Genomic DNA, 20,757 nt, shown 5'->3' on the forward strand with positions numbered 1-20,757 from the left:
TTTCATAGGTACATTTTTTTTTAAACTACAAATGTAAAAAAAATCTATTAAAATAACAGTTTAAAAATTTAACTTTTTTAAATTATTATTTTGTTTCCAGGAGTCTACTGATTAATATATTGATTGTGAGGTTTTTTTCCCCTATCTTTATAGAATAAATTACTGTTATAAATTTAAAAAATATATATTTTTTAGTTATAAATATATACAAATTTTTCGTCATTCACTCGTCCTGTTAATCAGATATATTTTAAAAATCAATATTTACCATTATAGTAAGTGTTATTTTACATAAAGAATGTATAAATAATAAAATGTAATCTTATTAATTTAAGATATAGATTATACACGTGCATTTCATTAATTCGTATTTATAATATATATATATATATATAAGGATTTGTTTACAGTATTTTCTATGAGGCAAAATTGTGCGTCATGACCTATTCTATTATTTATGAAAGAATATGCAAGGTTATAAAGAATTCAACTTTTTACGCAAAAAGATTAAGAAATATTTTATGTAAACATAACTTCGTGATGATGAAAAAAAAAAAAAAAAATAATAATAATAAATAACAAGAAAAAGGCGTTGGTGAAGTCGTTATTGACAACGCTCATTGACATCAGAAAAGGTCAGGAGGTTAAATTTCAATATTTCTGGGTCAAGTTTTTCTTTAATATGACCTTCAGTTAAACAATTGGAAAAAGTTATTATTTAAATGTAGGACTAGGTGAAAATTTCAAGATTAAATTAAAATATTAATCTTTATAACGAATGCTGGAATCAATAAAAATAAATAAATAAATAAAATGAATTTCGGTCCCTGATGAGGGCCATTAAATTAACACAAGTTACCCTCATCAAGAGATATATTAATTATTAAAGAAAATAAAGGAATCTGAGATATTAAAATTCATCAGACGATAAATAATTGAAAAGAAAAAGCTATTTTAAATGATAATGAACTCGTTAATTATGATAAGAAAATGCTTCAGTAATAAAGATGATCCGCCTTTCAAAAAAAAAAAAACTTGAAAATTAGTCATTTAGAAAGCGTGCTACATAAACTTTTTGAATATGTAGAACAATACAATGACATTGCTCCTGTTGATCTACTTATAATAAAAAACTGGCGAGCCGTGCGAAGGCTGATCGTCTATTAATGTTCATATAAAGAAAGTCATTGATTTCTTAATTTAAAACCGAACAATAACATTTATGTAGAATATAAGTTCTTGTGTCATTTATTTCCTTGAGAATTTTTCGAAATTCTTTGCTTATTATCAATACAAGAAATTGAGATACCATTAAATATAAAACACCATTTTTAATAAATGATTTGTTACTTAAAATGGACAAAGTGAATGCAAAAGTTACTTTCTAAATCACTAACAGTAACTTAATTAATTAATGACGTGAATATTCTATAAATAATGAATTTTCATATATAAATAATTTTCTAAAAATCAAATTAAATTTTTTATTATGAAATTCATAATTGAACTTATTTCATATTATTTTTAAATAACTGATGAAAATATTTCAGTTTCTTCATTTCTATAGCATAGAAAAGTTTGAGTTTGAAATTTTATACTATGAAATTTTATATTGATTCCATTACTAAGAAAGAGAAGGACTAAATAGACATAATACAAAGTGTAAAGACTATTGCTCTTATTTAAAAAAATAATATATATATATAGTTCTTTTACAAGGGTACATAGAGTTAAAAGAATAAAGAAATAGGAGGTATATTACAAATATTAAAATTAATTCAAAGATAGAATTCCATTCATAGAATTTATTGATCAAATAAAGTATTAAAAGACATTCCTTTAACGAAAGACATTTCGTAAGAAACGAATTGTTTAGATAATTGAATACATTGACAACGTGTAAAATAATGAATGCATTGAAGTTTATTAAGTGGAAAATGATATTCTCAAATAGAAGACGAATTTATATTCTAGTTTTTCTAACTACTAATGAACTATAATTAATGTATGATTCGTGATTTAATTTCACCATTTAAAGTATATAAATTCACATAGCAATTAAATAGAATATTTTGCTTTGACAACTGTTGAACTGTTATCAAGGTGTCACGTTTCTCCAATGAACAAAAGACTATTATTAATTTTTTCAATAAAAAAAAACAATAGTGTATTTAAATGTATATCGCTTATCACCAAATTAACAACCTTGAAGAATAATAGAAACATTATTTACGAATATAAAAATATATCATTTATAAAATTAAATAATATAACATAACAAATTTTAGATAAATCAAATCTATTTTTAAAAAATAAAATTCTTCACATAATTATTATTAAATTTATGATTAAGAATATGCATAAAAATTTTTTAATCAATGTTTGTGTTATTTTATTATCGCATTCTTTGTGTTTATTTATTTATAATTGTTTATAATTAATATGTAAATAAAATATGAAAGAAATTGATAATGCTTTTCTATAAATATGTAAACAAATTTACATACGACAAAGTTCTAAACTGTAATAATTTGTTTTTAATTAATTCACGGTGTGCAGCCTAGTATATAACTTAAATATGTGTATTATTGTTTTAATTACAGCTTTGTTTTTTAATTTATTTTATACTGAATGATTGCATTTAGAATATTATAGATCTATAAATTTTAACATATATTCATATTTAATTAAAGATTTTTACTGAGATATTTCCTATTCATTGTTATAAACACTATACAGTATAGAGCTATTTTATATAGGTATGTCTCGCAATAAGCGATTAATTGATTCTACGAAAGCGAAGTGAAATCGCATCGAGTGATTTAAATTATATCAGAGATTCAATAATATATAACTGAAGGATAAATAACTTAATATTAAAAACACTCATCTTCAATTAGCTTTTTTGTATTTGATTTTTCCCATTCTATTTGTTCAGTTCTTTTTAATTTTAATATAATTTTCGACAATCGATTCTCTTTCGAATTACATTTAAAGAAAAATTTGAAGAATCTGGCAATTTGTCAAAGATTTTAGGACGAAACTTTTCTTCTGTACCTTCATATATCACTCTGTGATCGTTATTCTTTTATAGTTTTTAATGTCTTCGTGAGAAAAGTTTTACCAGTGTGTTGGGGGGATTCGGAACCATTTTTCTCGAGTTAATGCATATGTATCTTAAAATTTATGTAATTATAGTATATACTTTCACTTTTCATAATCTTTTGTTTGTTTATATTTGTAGTATATATGTTACTGTAAGTTGGTTTTATATTTTTGTTGACTAGTTTGGTGTAATAAATATTCCAATGATTTTATAGTTTTAATTGATTAGTTATTCTGCTTTGACGTATTTGAGATTAAGTAGATCGAAATTCTATTATATTTAACATTATTTATGAATGTTTCATTAATACTTTTAGAAAATGCTTTCCTTAATTAGATCTCATTTCTTGAATAAGATCTGTAACAATAGCAATAAGTTATACTGAAAAGTTTTATATACGACTTCAGCCATTCGACGTAATTTTTATATTTATTATTTATGATGATTTATATTTTTGATTGGGCTTGCAATTTGATAAAATTGTAGAACTATAAATACCTACTCGTCCGTCAATCTGTTGATCTGTCTGCTTGTCATTCCTTAATCTCGATAACGGAGTTATTTAGATGAAAGACGAGATAGTATATGGAAACCTTAGAGGCAGAAGTCCCCGATAAACTGTATACGAACTTCCGGTGTAAATTATAAGTCATGTTATTTCAATTCAAGAATTTCCCCCTGAAAGGAGTTAGATAGATGACCGGCACGACTCCATTCTTAACGGAAAAGTATGATGTACAGGGGCAAGCCACTACAGTACTAATTTCAGGTGGAGAGCATTTATTTTAAGTTAAAAATATGATTAAAAATTGCAGCTCGGCATTGTGACGATATTCGCTCGTTATACATACCGGTATGTTAATACGAGTGAGACTTTGAAAGTTTTGCAATACAAGAAAACCATCCATGATGATANAGAAAAATAAATTTAATAATTGAATTGATTTGTTTTTGTAATAAGATAATGTAAAAAAAATGGAACCTTTTGCACAAGTTTTAGAACATTCAGACCGGGGCATTACATTTCAGACATTTCTTTAAAGATAAATTTATACGGCGATGATTCTGAAAGTTTTGCAATACAAGAAAACCATCCATGATGATATATAACGTGTTTATTTATCTCTTTTTTAATAATAAATTTCATATGACACATTGTACTTAAACAAAGTTCACTAATCTATTTTAATCGAAGTGAGACAGACTCTGTTTCTAATAGTAACAATGAAACTTTCTAGAGAAGCAATTCCTGCAATCATTTAATATGATTTTCGTGTTGGACTGAATGATAAAGACTGTTAAGAACGATTGAAATTAGCTTTTGGAAATGATGCCTCATCCTTTATTACTGTGTTCGGGTGATACAGAAGAATTTCAGAAGAATCGTACTTCCTTCCACGATTGACCACGTGAAGAGTGATCACGAACAACAGTGACTCCTGAAAATGTAACTGCTGTCCAAAAGCATATGGTTGCAGAAGATCATGTACAGTACTTATGAAACGATACAGGAGAGACTATAGATTGGAGCCTCTGCAGTTGCAGACATTCTCTATAAGATACGGTTTTAAAAAGTAGTGTCTCGGTGGATACATCATCAGTTGACAGATTTTCAAAAGTCAGAGTTTATCGTGATCTCTAAGAAAATTCTGGAAATCTTGAACTAAGTTGGACACCAGATTATTTCCAAGATTGTCACAGATGATGAGACACATACCATTTTATGACTGTCCCACGCGTCAAGAAAGCCGGGTATTGATCCATAAAGATGATCTAATTCCATCAAATGTGAAAAGGCAGAGAGCAATAAAACAGTCGTTTATTTCTGTTTTTCCATTTCATTAATCTGGTAAAAGCATATAATCTTGAATAACAGAAGACAGCAGCAACTAATTGGTTCACTACAGTTTGTTTTCCTAGAATTCTGAAGTCATTGAAAATTCCAGGTCTAACTTTGCATCATGATAATGCTTCATCCAACATCGCCAAGAATACCGTTGATTTCCTTCAAGCTAATAATATCAAAATCATTGAACACCCACCATATTTATCAGATTTGGCAATGTATGACTTCTGACTAATTTTTTAATCTTATAAAACATTTGAGCGGTTGCAAATTTAAGACATGGGATGATGAAATCCAAGCTTCCGTGACAGAGTAATCTGAAAGCATTCCAGAAAATGAGTGGCGTCATGCTTTTGATCTTTGGAAGGAATGACTACATAAGTGCATTTTGGACAGAGGAGAATACTTTGGACATAAATAAAAATTAATTAAAAATTTTTTTCAGACCTTATAACTTTTCTGTATTGCAAAACTTTCAGAGTCATTTATGATTGTGTTTAGAATGAGATCTTGTAGTTTTGTGCATAAAGTATAGCCTATCATATGTAGAAGATATGACTTGAAGATACTGTAATGTTATAATTTGTCTATTTTTACAAAATATCCTTAATTATAGTTTGGAGAAAATATATTATTTGACTTTGAATATATGTTTATAGTAACTGATTGCTTAATATAATGTACGAATAAAATTGAACGTTTTATATATAATGTATCAGGGCCTAGCTGAGTCTTATTATTTTTTTATAAAAAATGCACCATTCGTCAGAACAACTATTAATGTCACTGAAATAATTAGAATCTGATTACTGCATTAAAGTTATCAAAAATAAAACATTTTCGAAGAAGTGTACTGTACATTAGGCTATATTTGGGTGTTTTTTTACATTGTTACTGGTGGGTACTATGTGTACTTATGATTACAATGGCTGTGTCTGTACTGAAAATGAACAGACTTATTCTTGTCATTATTCCTTATACAATGCAGTAGAATAACTATTTATATAACATTTAAATTGTACAGATTAACTGTTATAAGTATTTGAGGAATGATTTAAAGTATAGATTATAACTTATGAATAACTTGAGCATCTGCAGTATCCTAGAACCAATCCTTCGTGGATATTGTGGGAAGACTACAGTAGATCTGGAAACACGATAGCTTGATTTATTTTTTATTAGTAAAATGTTATAGAGTTTAATTGTTCTTTTTATCTAAGAAAATGCTATAATTATTCAAAACATTATTATTCTGAAATTAATTAACTAATAAAATAATTAACCGGTTATTACCGTACAATTTGGTAAATATTAAATATCAGGAAAGCCATATCATTTGCAAAAATCTGTAATCGTAAATAGTATAATTTTATTTACACCTGATTTTATAAGTGCTGAAGCAAGTGATAAAGTATAGACTGCATTTAATCTTTCTAATGATAGTAATGAAACAGTTCGTAGAAGTTTTTAGCTCTTTCCGCACTGTGGGCACTAAGAGGGCCTTTTTGTCAAGCCCATTATGGAGCGAAATGGTGAGGTAAGAGGCTAGACATATCCAGGATGGACAGCACATGAAAAATTTTTATAAGATTTTTTGGGTTCCCAGAGCAATAGGTGAAACCCTGGTCGAATTTCTTAACCAGGCTGATATCATAAAACTTAATATCATTTAATTAAAATCTTAAAGTACTTTTTTATGATTTATAATATAATTTAATTTCAGTTTTATTATGTAATGAAAAATAAATGTATAAGTTGTAATTTGGAATCCAATATTCATTTATCAAGTAGCAGAAAGGTCTTTACCGTACCAATAGAAATGGGAAGATAATACTGTGTTATGATACTATATAACATATTTAAAATATCAATGAGTAGAGAAGTATGAACATACAAATAACAGAAAAATGTCACCCGAATATACAAATATAACATTAGAAATGTTAATAATTTATTTCGTAAGAAGAACTTAAGTTTTTAGTGTTTAAATATTGATTTCATTAAATTTAAAAACTTACTGTTTTTGATGAAGAAGGTATAATGCAATGGAGTGACCTTTTCCTATGTTGTTTGATCAAATGTACTGGATAATCCATAATACATGATGGGGCATTACATTTCAGACATTTCTTTAAAGATAAATTTATACGGCGATGATTCTGAAAGTTTTGCAATACAAGAAAGTTATAAGGTCTGAAAAAAATTTTTAATTAATTTTTATTTATGTCCAAAGTATTCTCCTCTGTCCAAAATGCACTTATGTAGTCATTCCTTCCAAAGATCAAAAGCATGACGCCACTCATTTTCTGGAATGCTTTCAGATTACTCTGTCACGGAAGCTTGGATTTCATCCCATGTCTTAAATTTGCAACCGCTCAAATGTTTTATAAGATTAAAAAATTAGTCAGAAGTCATACATTGCCAAATCTGATAAATATGGTGGGTGTTCAATGATTTTGATATTATTAGCTTGAAGGAAATCAACAGTATGATTGGCGATGTGGGACGAAGAATTATCATGATGCAAAGTTAGACCTGGAATTTTCAATGACTTCAGAATTCTGGGAAAACAAACTGTAGTGAACCAATTAGTTGCTGCTGTCTTCTGTTATTCAAGATTATATGCTTTTACCAGATTAATGAAATGGAAAAACAGAAATAAACGACTGTTTTATTGCTCTCTGCCTTTTCACATTTGATGGAATTAGATCATCTTTATGGATCAATACCCGGCTTTCTTGACGCGTGGGACAGTCATAAAATGGTATGTGTCTCATCATCTGTGACAATCTTGGAAATAATCTGGTGTCCAACTTAGTTCAAGATCTCCAGAATTTTCTTAGAGATCACGATAAACTCTGACTTTTGAAAATCTGTCAACTGATGATGTATCTACCGAGACACTGCTTTTTAAAACCGTATCTTCTTATAGAGAATGTCTGCAACTGCAGAGGCTCCAATCTATAGTCTCTCCTGTGTTGTTTCATAGGTACCGTACATCTTTGATCTTCTGCTTCTGGACAGCAGTTACATTTTCAGGAGTCACTGTTGTTCGTGATCACTCTTCACGTGGTCAATCGTGGAAGGAAGTACGATCCTTTTGAAATTCTTTTGTATCACCCGAACATAGTAATAAGGGATGGGGCATCATTTCCAAAAGCTAATTTCAATCGTTCTTAACAGTCTTTGTCATTCAGTCCAACACGAAAATCATATTAAATGATTGCAGGAAGTGCTTCTCTAGAAAGTTTCATTGTTACTATTAGAAACAGAGCCTGTCTCACTTGGATTAAGAGAGATTAGTGAACTTTGTTTAAGTACAATGTGTCATATGAAGTTTATTATTAAAAAAATAAATAAACACATTATATATCATCATGGATGGTTTTCTTGTATTGCAAAACTTTCAAAGTCACCCTCGTATTCATAAAATTCTGCAGTAAAATAAAGCACTATTATCTGTAGACTCAGTTTTCATATCTCTTGGTAGTTACCCGTTCTGTAAGAACTTCCTTTTTATTAAATGAAAAATTATATAATAACGATATAATACATATATGTCTTAGAAATAAAGTTTTAATTTGTAGCAGATAATAATGCAAAGTTGTTCTTAATTGGCAAAGGAGGTTCTAATATACGCTATATGCTGATACCTTATGAAAAATTCGATCTCTGTATTATATATTATTTTTTTATTCACAAATTTTACAGTATCTTTATTTGTTCATTACATGCATTGTGGAAATTTATATTATTTATTCATCATATAAAATTACTAAGTACAAATTACTGTATTACAGAAATCGGGGTGGTCGATTCTATAGAAAGTATCGCCCTCTAGTGTTTGAAAAAATTAAATTTTTACAATACAAATTCTATTGTACTATGTACTGTATTTGTATATCGATATTATAATTTTACATTTTATATTATGAGTTTACATTTTTCTAATAACTGTGCAATTGCACTACTGGTCATGTGCAAGCTTCTAATGTCTGGAAGCTTTCCATTTTTGAACTTGTTTGATGATGTTCTATTCTGTATTCTATGTTCCTTGTAATTTATCTGAAGATGTCAGTTTTAAACAGACTAAAACATTCATATTAGTAAACCTTGTTATAATATTGGACTGGTATTGGTGTTTGAGTAAGTTTTTTTGAAAAGTTAATAANATTACTTATTGCATTTTTAATATAACATTAAAAAAAATTCGTCTTTCTTATAAATTATTGGATGAGTTTTTTTTGAGAACAGGACTTACAACACATTTTACTAAAGTAATGTCGATTGCAAAATTGTAATTTTACTACCAGTTGACAATATCCTACTTTATTGGCATCTGTACATTCTGAAATATTAACAATTAATAAGATAAATAAATAAAACATTTTAAAGAAATTATATAATATCATAGTTATATAATACCTTCTTTCTTACAAGGGATGTAACATGCTCTTAAAATAGACGGTTTTGTATTTTCTAAACATAGATCGCTGGGTTCTCTCTTTAATGAACGACATTCCACCATTCGCATTTGGAAACCATGTCCGCAAGTGACGTTGCACTAGACAAATAACACGGATCATACGATATTGATACAGTCGAACCCCCTATAACACTGTTGATAATTCCGTTTTATATGAATTCCATGTTGTACGAGTCACTTAGATTTTACAAATACGTGAGCCGTTCACAGCCTGGCACACATATTTGTTAAATCTAAGTGACTCGTACAACATGGAATTCATATAAAACGGAATTATCAACAGTGTTATAGGGGTCGACTGTATATTAAAATACATAAGTATTTATTTTTCTTACCTTTCCCCAAGAACTTTTGAACCATCTGTTGGATATACATAAAGATTTCGGGCATTCTGAAATTATGGAAGGTTTCTCTCCTGGGCATTCACTTGGATTAAGTTCTCTTGTCATGTTACTATTCATACATAATACTGTGCGATTTCGTTTACTCATTCCACAAGGTCGACACTGTATGAAAGTGAGAATAAAATTACAATCAGGAAAAACTATAATCATTTTATATATGAATTTTAATTAACAACTGGATTTGAAACAGAAGCGCGGAGTTCATATAATCATTGTAAAATTTAATAGAGAACAATGATTTTGATATTATTAGCTTGAAGGAAATCAAAAGTATTCTTGGCGATGTGGGACGAAGAATTATCATGATGCAAAATTAGACCTGGAATTTTCAATGACTTCAGAATTCTAGGAAAACAAACTGTAGTGAACCAATTAGTTGCTGCTGTCTTCTGTTATTCAAGATTATATGCTTTTACCAGATTAATGAAATGGANAGAAAAAATTTAGTTAAATATAATAGTTTAATTTAAACATGGAACTTTATATCAGATGGGGCCTAATGAAATTATCTGTTAGAAACGTTTTTCAAATCTCTTACCTTAGACCACCTGCCAGTGTACCATACATTTGGACATGGAGATTCATTGCAAGTAGTAAGGTTTTCAGGCCTACTTTCTAAACATAGAGTTTCATTTACAGTTTGTTCTTTCAAAGCTTCTATTTCTTGTGTGCATAAAACGTTTCGTATTTTATAACCACCACCACAACTTTTTGAACATTCACTCCAAGCTTCAATTTTCCATCTTCAGTTTTACATCAATTAAAAATAAGTTATGTGTTATTTAAATACTCAAAATTAAATAAAATATAAATAAACTTGTAACATACTTTGGTGGACATGGATCTTTATTGCAGTATCTACTTCTATCAGACGGTTTATATCCATGACATAATTTTTCTGGAGCTTGTAATTTACTATTTTCTTGAACACACGCAATTTTAGCGATTGATATACCTATTAATTTAATTAAAATAAGTGTATAAATTAAATTTTTTTATCAGCTATTAAGAAAAATAAATTTAATAATTGAATTGATTTGTTTTTGTAATAAGATAATGTAAAAAAAATGGAACCTTTTGCACAAGTTTTAGAACATTCAGACCATGGTAAATGAATCCATCTATAAATAATTTTCCCTCGAGGAGGATCTACTGGAGTATTAAATATATATCTAATTCCTTTATTTGGTTCTTGGAGAAGCAACTGGAATTGAGAAAGAATATATTACATTATCAAAATAAAAATTATATTTACAATATATTTAATGCTCATTTATTATATAATAACATTTCTTACAGTAACAATAACATCTTCTGAAGTCGGCCCTAAAGCATGAATATATTCCAAATGATATTTTGGTCTCATGTAATGGAATTTTGTACCTGCTACATTAAATATTTTTGGCCAATGTATTACGCTTTTGCCATTGATGAGAATTTTACCCTCGACGCTTTTAAGTGCTGTAAATAGATATAAATGTATATTTGTCCAACTATAATTTATTAAAAAGATCAAAAATTATACCTAAAAAATTGGCTGAAGGATGCTTTTCTGATACAAAAATCCAAACAGAATTTTTTGGTATTTTTACAACTTCTTCATATTCTAGTATCATTTAAAAGTATTATTTACAATTACAATTTTGAAATCTTCAAATCGTTTGAACTGTGATGCTTACCACCAATTTTTTCATCTAACAAGTCAGTAAATTCTCCTCGATTTGTTTTACACGTACTACCATCTCCTTCGCAAACTCTGCATTTGTCTTCGGATGCATTCGAACCCAAAATACGATCACAACCTACATGCTGTTAATAACATGTATTTTTATATATTCTTTAGTGATTTATAAATAAAAATAAATTACCTTGCATTGTCCTTCGATACACACATTCATGCTATGAGAACATTTCGTTCCATCTATAACCTTCGTTGCTCTTTCCACATAAAAATCATAACCTGTGGCTTGGCAATAAAGAGAGCACGATTTTGCCTGAGCTGAAATAAATAATATAAATAAGCAAATATTCTTATTTATTTCATAAATACTCAATAGAATTGTAAATACCTCCCGGATAAGGTGTCCATTCATAAAATTTCCCTCTGAAAGGAATATTGTTGAATTTAGAACATTGAACATGGCGAAAATCACGTGAGTCGATTGGGCAATCCTAAAAAAAAAGAACGAAAGAAATATCTAAAAATATTAATATATTTACTAATAATTAGATTATAATTAACAGTATAGCTTTATTTTAAATAATTACCAATAAAGAAGAAAGAACAATACCAATATATTGCACGATCGATATCTCATTCTTTCTCCAGTACAAAATTTTCCACCATACATTGGACTACACAGAAAACAAATAATCGATATTTTATATAATAACAATATATGATGGAAAAAGGGATTGTAAACTACAAAATTACCTTGGGTTATCACAGTATCTTCTTGAAGATTCGATTCCTCCTCCACAAGTTCTAGAACAAATACTCCATTCCGTCCACGGCGACCAATTGCCATCAACACTTTCCAATTTTGTATTATTGGGCATGCATTCTCCATCGTAACAAAACTGAAAATGTATAATATATATTATAAATTTGCTGTCATATTTAATTTGCTCTACATAAAAAATAATATCTTATCTTTTAATCTATTAGAACAATATTTAAAATCCTATTTTTGTTAAACTTTAATTTATAATTTTTTCAACTTACTCCATCAATTGCATCACCCATAATACATTCGGTTCCATCAAGCACAGGTATTTTATTCGTAATGCATTCTCCATTTAGTTTTGTGCACCACAAATAACGGCATATAGTCTATAAAATAAATTGATAAAACTTACTAATTAAAACATTTGTTTTTGTAATTTATTTTAAAATATCTCTCTTACTTTAGGATAATTATAGCAAGGTGTCGAATCTGGTCCATATTGGGATTTACACTGTTCTTCTGCACTGTATTGGAATCCAGGCAATGCTTCGTTATAATTATATTCGTGGATAGGCGGTCTGTTCAGCAAACAATCAGCTTGACCTGAACTTCACGACGTAAGAAAAACTAAATAATTGTCAACAAAATTGATAAAACTTAAGAAAGATAATATACTTTTATTCTGAAATTGTATAATTCTTACTTTAAAAATTCTGTCATGTATTGTCTGCTACAGTTAGACCATGTGATGGGATGACCCAATTGAGAAAGTTTGGAAGTCATAATGTTGCCTTTCCCAATATTTTCAAAACTGCAATCGTTACCATATCCATCATGTTGCATTCCAAAACTGCTAGAAGAACGAATGGGTGAGTTTTTCATTAAAAATTAATTTAAATATAATTTATTTAATTACTTATGGCCTATTTCATGAGCGACAATTAATCCACTAGCTAATCCAATATCTTGAGTAATACTGCAACTACGACTTGGTTCACACATTCCTAAAATTTGAGCTAAACCTGTAAATAGTATACTAATTAATATTTTAATTATTTTAATTTTTAAAATAAATATTTATTTACCTAATGTATCGCAGGGTTCGTCTCGATCAAAACAAATGTCAAATCTAATTTGAAAAAATTATAAATGTTACTTATGATATTTGTAAAGTGGAATTTAAATTCGTTTTACCTTGTTATAAGAACTGCAGTATCGTGCTTTGTTGTATTAGTCTTTACCTTTCTTTGCCATTTACAAAATAAACTGAGAGTCTTTTCTGCATGATGACTTACGTTCAAAAAAGACTATAAAAATATATGAATAAATTTAAAAAAATAAGTATATATACTATATATAGAAGTATACTAAATGTATTGTACTATACTTTCGATATATATAAAATTTTTATTCTTTCAATAAATTAATTAAAGTAAATAATTTTTCTTTTTAATTTTAAGTACCTGTTGTTCTGAAAGCAATATCAGTTTGGTAACAACAATATTAACTGCATTTCCTAGAGACGAATCACGATACAGTTTAGAAACCTGACCTCCAGAGAGACAAAACAATTAGATGAACATTTCTTAAGTAATCTTTTACTTTAAATATTTACTTATAATTTATCAAATAAATAAAATTTTATTCACTTACAATATTCATAATGCATAAAACGTACGATTCAACGTCTTTTCCATGATAATCTACCATTTTTTCATCTACAACAACAAGAGTTTCGACAAATCTCTCTATGCTAGTGGATCGCCGTATTCTTTTAAGGTTTTTTCTTTTTTTTGTTAAAATTGAATCTAAAAATATGATAATTTGATATTGTATTTTTATAATTAAGAACAGAAATAAAATTTAAAAAATTTACACGTACGTTTAATTCCACATTTTGTGAAGTTATATTGACGTTTAAATGAACTTTTTCTATAAATAATATGCGGGTAACCTTCTTCCTGAATATTGTTCGTATGATTCCACCATGGTTCTATCAGATATTCTTGATTATTAATCATAAATATCCCTTGCTGAAATATATAATTTAAAATAATTTTTAAAATATAGAAATTAAAAAAAAAAATTTGACTGAAGTTCCTAGCATCATCAAGCTGGACCGCCACTTATATATGCTTTAACATTTCATGTGATACGAGAGAAAATGTGAAGGGGTTAATGACTATTCACAGCATCACAATTATAAAATAAAAATGAGAGTCAAATATAGAATCATGTCCTTGGCCATCTGGAAGAAGATTACATGTCAAATTGAGGTCATTAATCTTGGACGTGATTACAATGCAGCTTAGTATTATCTCTCTTATTAAAATTTTCATTTATATAGTAAATTATTTTTGTTATTATTCGGAAAGATACTTACCAGTCCATCACAAATGCTGAGAGCTACGAAAGATTCTTCATCATCATTTACTTCTCCGTGATAATGACAGTCTTTCGAATCTGCATCTTCTATTATTCGCCTTCCATTATTATCCCATACTTCTTTTATATAATTACCAGTAATCAATTTACGATTTTTAGTTAAATTAAAAAAATAAATTTTATCTTCTAATTTTAGTTTATAATAAATATATATAGCATCTGATAATTTTTCAGACTGTCTCAAATTATAACCGAGAAAATCTCGATTTTCATCGATTGCAATGGGAATAACTACATGATGACTTCTTAACGAAGATAAAAGATCATCTGAAAGATAAGTATTTAATCTTATTGGCATTGAATTATACAAAACGAATGTAAAATATTAATAGAATGAAACGAATTTTACTATATAATACTTTATTTAGGTTAAGAGATAATTTACATCATATGTCATAGGACAATGATCTAACTCCCACGCCTCATTAACCAGACAGCGCGACTACTACTTCGCCTGCAATGGATATCACGTGTATTCTTAAAATTAGAGTTGACTGACCAGTTCTTACGTGAAAAGATGTATTTTATTATTAAATGAACTTGTTAAGTTTGTATCTATTTTGAGTTACCATTGACAAGTAAATTAACATAAGTAAATACGATATAAAATGAATTGATTATTGCATTTAAAATCATTTCATAATTTTAAATTTACATAGGAAAAGTAATATAAATACTTTTTAACTTTAAAAATAAATAATAAAATTAGTGTTTTTGTTATATTAATTTGCTTTTATACATCATAAAACAAAAATTTTTTTTTGACTTTTTAAAAATAATTGATGTTAATTTCTGTATAATATACTAAGTTTGAATTGAATTTTTTTTTCTTAATTTAAGTATAAAATTACTCTTTCTAAAATACGAGAAAGTTCTTTTGTTACTTTAATGTCAATGTTACTTACATTATATAATAAATACTTTCTTTGCTTCTAAACAATCATTTAAATATAAAAAAAAATTAAATAAAATGCCAAGGTTAGTAATGTATTTTTTGTAGTATTTTTTTTTAGATGATTGTAAAACTAATTAAGTCTTAACAAGACTACAAACAAAAAAGGCAATTTATATCAAAGATAGGAATTTTTGAAATATAAAGTAATTACAGTAATAATAATAACAATAAAACATTTTATATAAAATTCTTATTGATATTTATATTAAAAAAAATTAAACTTACCCATTTTCTGATCTAGGTTAATTTCTATATCAAGAGCTATAGCAGCGGTTACGATAAGGGATCCAAAGAAGCAAGTTTTATTAAGCTGAATCATGATTAAAAATTTTTCAACCAGCTTATCCAGAAGTGTATATAATTATATCTGCAAAACATAAAACATTAAATCGTATCGAAGGAAACTTCGCCTCGAATTCAATCAAGTGGTAAAACATCTGGATACTTCTCCGGACAGACGTAAAAAAAAAGAAGAAGACGACCTGCTAGAAAAATAAGGTGATAATCATAGATTGAATGACTTTTCTCTTATTTAGCTTACTCTTTTAAGAACGAACACGCTAATTTTTTTTATAAAATACAAAGACAATTAAGGAGGCAAAAATCATTATCTTTCGTACCGGTTTATTAGTTAAGAATTTCATGAATTGTATTAGTTTAAAAAATGTCAAAAGAAATTATCACGTATATTTTTTATTATATGAATATGAAAATTATTAAAATTAAGAACTGTTCTTATCTAAATCAATTATTACCTTATGTTCTATAAAAGAAACCGAATTATAACACTGTATCACTTTAACTTTTTTTTTTTCTTCTTCTTCTTCTTCTCCCTATGTGATAATATACCCAGACAGCAATAAAATTAAGAAAAATATGTTCGGAGTCTGAGAAGTACTTGAGTCAACGACCCAGATGAGTAGTAAGCTTTCAGTCTTATCTCCTATTTTATAAATAGAGTAAAAATAACAAAATCATTGCCATATAATTTTACTACGCATATAAATTTGAAATAAGTAAGTCAAAAAAAAAAAAAAGAAATGATAACCAATTTTTGTATGATTTTTAATGGAAATTACTTACCGTCTGTGAATTAAATGTAATCATCTGAAGTTTTTAGACAGGAGAAAGAGAGAGAGAGAGAGAGAGATGAAAATCTATCATAGCAGTATAGAGTTGATATAGTCAGACTTAGCCAATAGCAAAAAGGGGGATAGACTTTCTTGAACTTGACTAATATTCAAGTTCAAAAAGTTGAATGATGTAATTTTGTATTTTTATAACCGCTATATAATTATTTCATATTTTAGTCACATCTCTTCTCAATGAATTTTAAGTTTGAATAACGCGGGATAATATTCAGACTTGTCTAACATCAGTAGACTCTTTTATTTTTATCACGTTCCTGATATATAACACGATTCCGTCTCTTTATTTAAGACTTATTACTGCGTAGAGGTAATAATGTTAAGCACTGAATAACTTAGATAAATTTTCTAGCATTTATCACAATGAAATAAAAAAGATTGTTATTAATTTTTATTTAAAGAGAAAAAAATCCTTGACATTAATATACTAAAACAATGATTTTGAAGTCATAAAATATTTCATAAATTTCTTGTGATTTTAATCGTCTTATATATAATACTTTACTTCACATATTAATATTTTTATCCCATACTTCTTTTATATAATTACCAGTAATCAATTTACGATTTTTAGTTAAATTAAAAAAATAAATTTTATCTTCTAATTTTAGTTTATAATAANCCGTATTCTTTTAAGATTTTTTCTTCTTTTTGCTAAAATTGAATCTAAAAAAAAAAATATGATAATTTGATATCGTATTTTTATAATTAACAACAGAATTAAATTTACACGTACGTTTAATTCCACATTTTGTGAAGTTATATTGACGTTTAAATGAACTTTTTCTATAAATAATATGCGGGTAACCTTCTTCCTGAATATTGTTCGTATGATTCCACCATGGTTCTATCAGATATTCTTGATTATTAATCATAAATATCCCTTGCTGAAATATATAATTTAAAATAATTTTTAAAATATAGAAATTAAAAAAAAAAATTTGACTGAAGTTCCTAGCATCATCAAGCTGGACCGCCACTTATATATGCTTTAACATTTCATGTGATACGAGAGAAAATGTGAAGGGGTTAATGACTATTCACAGCATCACAATTATAAAATAAAAATGAGAGTCAAATATAGAATCATGTCCTTGGCCATCTGGAAGAAGATTACATGTCAAATTGAGGTCATTAATCTTGGACGTGATTACAATGCAGCTTAGTATTATCTCTCTTATTAAAATTTTCATTTATATAGTAAATTATTTTTGTTATTATTCGGAAAGATACTTACCAGTCCATCACAAATGCTGAGAGCTACGAAAGATTCTTCATCATCATTTACTTCTCCGTGATAATGACAGTCTTTCGAATCTGCATCTTCTATTATTCGCCTTCCATTATTATCCCATACTTCTTTTATATAATTACCAGTAATCAATTTACGATTTTTAGTTAAATTAAAAAAATAAATTTTATCTTCTAATTTTAGTTTATAATAAATATATATAGCATCTGATAATTTTTCAGACTGTCTCAAATTATAACCGAGAAAATCTCGATTTTCATCGATTGCAATGGGAATAACTACATGATGACTTCTTAACGAAGATAAAAGATCATCTGAAAGATAAGTATTTAATCTTATTGGCATTGAATTATACAAAACGAATGTAAAATATTAATAGAATGAAACGAATTTTACTATATAATACTTTATTTAGGTTAAGAGATAATTTACATCATATGTCATAGGACAATGATCTAACTCCCACGCCTCATTAACCAGACAGCGCGACTACTACTTCGCCTGCAATGGATATCACGTGTATTCTTAAAATTAGAGTTGACTGACCAGTTCTTACGTGAAAAGATGTATTTTATTATTAAATGAACTTGTTAAGTTTGTATCTATTTTGAGTTACCATTGACAAGTAAATTAACATAAGTAAATACGATATAAAATGAATTGATTATTGCATTTAAAATCATTTCATAATTTTAAATTTACATAGGAAAAGTAATATAAATACTTTTTAACTTTAAAAATAAATAATAAAATTAGTGTTTTTGTTATATTAATTTGCTTTTATACATCATAAAACAAAAATTTTTTTTTGACTTTTTAAAAATAATTGATGTTAATTTCTGTATAATATACTAAGTTTGAATTGAATTTTTTTTTCTTAATTTAAGTATAAAATTACTCTTTCTAAAATACGAGAAAGTTCTTTTGTTACTTTAATGTCAATGTTACTTACATTATATAATAAATACTTTCTTTGCTTCTAAACAATCATTTAAATATAAAAAAAAATTAAATAAAATGCCAAGGTTAGTAATGTATTTTTTGTAGTATTTTTTTTTAGATGATTGTAAAACTAATTAAGTCTTAACAAGACTACAAACAAAAAAGGCAATTTATATCAAAGATAGGAATTTTTGAAATATAAAGTAATTACAGTAATAATAATAACAATAAAACATTTTATATAAAATTCTTATTGATATTTATATTAAAAAAAATTAAACTTACCCATTTTCTGATCTAGGTTAATTTCTATATCAAGAGCTATAGCAGCGGTTACGATAAGGGATCCAAAGAAGCAAGTTTTATTAAGCTGAATCATGATTAAAAATTTTTCAACCAGCTTATCCAGAAGTGTATATAATTATATCTGCAAAACATAAAACATTAAATCGTATCGAAGGAAACTTCGCCTCGAATTCAATCAAGTGGTAAAACATCTGGATACTTCTCCGGACAGACGTAAAAAAAAAGAAGAAGACGACCTGCTAGAAAAATAAGGTGATAATCATAGATTGAATGACTTTTCTCTTATTTAGCTTACTCTTTTAAGAACGAACACGCTAATTTTTTTTATAAAATACAAAGACAATTAAGGAGGCAAAAATCATTATCTTTCGTACCGGTTTATTAGTTAAGAATTTCATGAATTGTATTAGTTTAAAAAATGTCAAAAGAAATTATCACGTATATTTTTTATTATATGAATATGAAAATTATTAAAATTAAGAACTGTTCTTATCTAAATCAATTATTACCTTATGTTCTATAAAAGAAACCGAATTATAACACTGTATCACTTTAACTTTTTTTTTTTCTTCTTCTTCTTCTTCTCCCTATGTGATAATATACCCAGACAGCAATAAAATTAAGAAAAATATGTTCGGAGTCTGAGAAGTACTTGAGTCAACGACCCAGATGAGTAGTAAGCTTTCAGTCTTATCTCCTATTTTATAAATAGAGTAAAAATAACAAAATCATTGCCATATAATTTTACTACGCATATAAATTTGAAATAAGTAAGTCAAAAAAAAAAAAAAGAAATGATAACCAATTTTTGTATGATTTTTAATGGAAATTACTTACCGTCTGTGAATTAAATGTAATCATCTGAAGTTTTTAGACAGGAGAAAGAGAGAGAGAGAGAGAGAGATGAAAATCTATCATAGCAGTATAGAGTTGATATAGTCAGACTTAGCCAATAGCAAAAAGGGGGATAGACTTTCTTGAACTTGACTAATATTCAAGTTCAAAAAGTTGAATGATGTAATTTTGTATTTTTATAACCGCTATATAATTATTTCATATTTTAGTCACATCTCTTCTCAATGAATTTTAAGTTTGAATAACGCGGGATAATATTCAGACTTGTCTAACATCAGTAGACTCTTTTATTTTTATCACGTTCCTGATATATAACACGATTCCGTCTCTTTATTTAAGACTTATTACTGCGTAGAGGTAATAATGTTAAGCACTGAATAACTTAGATAAATTTTCTAGCATTTATCACAATGAAATAAAAAAGATTGTTATTAATTTTTATTTAAAGAGAAAAAAATCCTTGACATTAATATACTAAAACAATGATTTTGAAGTCATAAAATATTTCATAAATTTCTTGTGATTTTAATCGTCTTATATATAATACTTTACTTCACATATTAAT

The 20,757-nt window shown here is 27.1% G+C and overlaps 4 protein-coding genes, 1 long non-coding RNA gene and 1 pseudogene across 5 annotated transcripts in view; 1 reads left to right on the forward strand and 5 right to left on the reverse strand.

The window, feature by feature from the left end:
* LOC111634822 overlaps positions 1–7,071 on the reverse strand; it is a 51,992-nt gene extending 44,921 nt beyond the window's left edge. Inside the window, exon 1 of the mRNA XM_023379654.1 lies at positions 6,971–7,071. Within this exon, the coding sequence (XP_023235422.1) occupies positions 6,971–7,048 (78 nt within the window). The 5' untranslated portion in view covers positions 7,049–7,071. The remainder of the gene's footprint in view (positions 1–6,970) is intronic.
* Positions 7,072–7,274: 203 nt separating this feature from the next.
* On the reverse strand, positions 7,275–8,930 carry LOC111634847 (annotated as a pseudogene).
* A 248-nt stretch (positions 8,931–9,178) lies between these two features.
* Positions 9,179–10,442, reverse strand: LOC111634826 (A disintegrin and metalloproteinase with thrombospondin motifs 10-like). Its single transcript, XM_023379659.1, has 4 exons — positions 10,381–10,442; positions 9,774–9,944; positions 9,378–9,516; positions 9,179–9,300 (listed from the first exon to the last, which is right to left on the reverse strand). The coding sequence occupies exons 2-4, from the start codon at positions 9,927–9,929 to the stop codon at positions 9,179–9,181; spliced, it is 417 nt and encodes a 138-aa protein (XP_023235427.1). The 5' UTR covers positions 9,930–9,944; positions 10,381–10,442.
* Positions 10,285–14,278, reverse strand: LOC111634827 (A disintegrin and metalloproteinase with thrombospondin motifs 6-like). Its single transcript, XM_023379660.1, has 18 exons — positions 14,244–14,278; positions 13,943–14,060; positions 13,753–13,836; positions 13,484–13,596; positions 13,375–13,418; positions 13,206–13,311; positions 12,993–13,139; positions 12,750–12,897; positions 12,568–12,675; positions 12,277–12,422; positions 12,134–12,197; positions 11,912–12,014; positions 11,711–11,841; positions 11,522–11,651; positions 11,368–11,448; positions 11,140–11,303; positions 10,917–11,046; positions 10,285–10,797 (listed from the first exon to the last, which is right to left on the reverse strand). Exons 1-18 carry the CDS (start codon positions 14,276–14,278, stop codon positions 10,625–10,627), a joined length of 2,025 nt encoding a protein of 674 aa, XP_023235428.1. The 3' UTR covers positions 10,285–10,624.
* A 486-nt stretch (positions 14,279–14,764) lies between these two features.
* Positions 14,765–16,179, forward strand: LOC111634843. The gene is made up of 3 exons (XR_002758293.1): positions 14,765–14,811; positions 14,909–15,281; positions 15,931–16,179. It is a non-coding gene; the product is annotated as an uncharacterized LOC111634843 (long non-coding RNA).
* Positions 16,180–16,411: 232 nt separating this feature from the next.
* LOC111634828 (zinc metalloproteinase-disintegrin-like NaMP) lies at positions 16,412–19,529 on the reverse strand. The gene is made up of 3 exons (XM_023379661.1): positions 19,317–19,529; positions 18,075–18,403; positions 16,412–16,522 (listed from the first exon to the last, which is right to left on the reverse strand). The coding sequence occupies exons 1-3, from the start codon at positions 19,408–19,410 to the stop codon at positions 16,412–16,414; spliced, it is 534 nt and encodes a 177-aa protein (XP_023235429.1). The 5' UTR covers positions 19,411–19,529.
* Between the last annotated feature and the right edge of the window lie 1,228 nt (positions 19,530–20,757).

This window comes from Centruroides sculpturatus, unplaced genomic scaffold, assembly GCF_000671375.1.
Source record: "Centruroides sculpturatus isolate CEXI.00-Female unplaced genomic scaffold, Cexi_2.0 scaffold852, whole genome shotgun sequence".
Lineage (NCBI taxonomy): Eukaryota > Metazoa > Arthropoda > Arachnida > Scorpiones > Buthidae > Centruroides > Centruroides sculpturatus.

What these genes read in the sequence shown, in the direction of transcription:
- LOC111634826 (XM_023379659.1), bottom strand. Translation starts at nt 9,929, where the DNA reads ATGAGTAAACGAAATCGCACAGTATTATGTATGAATAGTAACATGACA. An exon ending in TCAAAAGTTCTTGGGGAAAG is followed by an intron (nt 9,517 to 9,773) that starts GTAAGAAAAATA and finishes TTATTTGTCTAG; the next exon opens with TGCAACGTCACTTGCGGACA. An exon ending in CATCCCTTGTAAGAAAGAAG is followed by an intron (nt 9,301 to 9,377) that starts GTATTATATAAC and finishes TTAATATTTCAG; the next exon opens with AATGTACAGATGCCAATAAA.
- LOC111634827 (XM_023379660.1), bottom strand. Translation starts at nt 14,278, where the DNA reads ATGGTGGAATCATACGAACAATATTCAGGAAGAAG. An exon ending in TTTTATGCATTATGAATATT is followed by an intron (nt 13,837 to 13,942) that starts GTAAGTGAATAA and finishes TCTGGAGGTCAG; the next exon opens with GTTTCTAAACTGTATCGTGA. An exon ending in TTCTAAAACTTGTGCAAAAG is followed by an intron (nt 10,798 to 10,916) that starts GTTCCATTTTTT and finishes TTAAATTAATAG; the next exon opens with GTATATCAATCGCTAAAATT.
- LOC111634828 (XM_023379661.1), bottom strand. Translation starts at nt 19,410, where the DNA reads ATGATTCAGCTTAATAAAACTTGCTTCTTTGGATCCCTTATCGTAACC. An exon ending in TAACCTAGATCAGAAAATGG is followed by an intron (nt 18,404 to 19,316) that starts GTAAGTTTAATT and finishes CTTATCTTTCAG; the next exon opens with ATGATCTTTTATCTTCGTTA. An exon ending in TCAGCATTTGTGATGGACTG is followed by an intron (nt 16,523 to 18,074) that starts GTAAGTATCTTT and finishes ATTATCACATAG; the next exon opens with GGAGAAGAAGAAGAAGAAGA.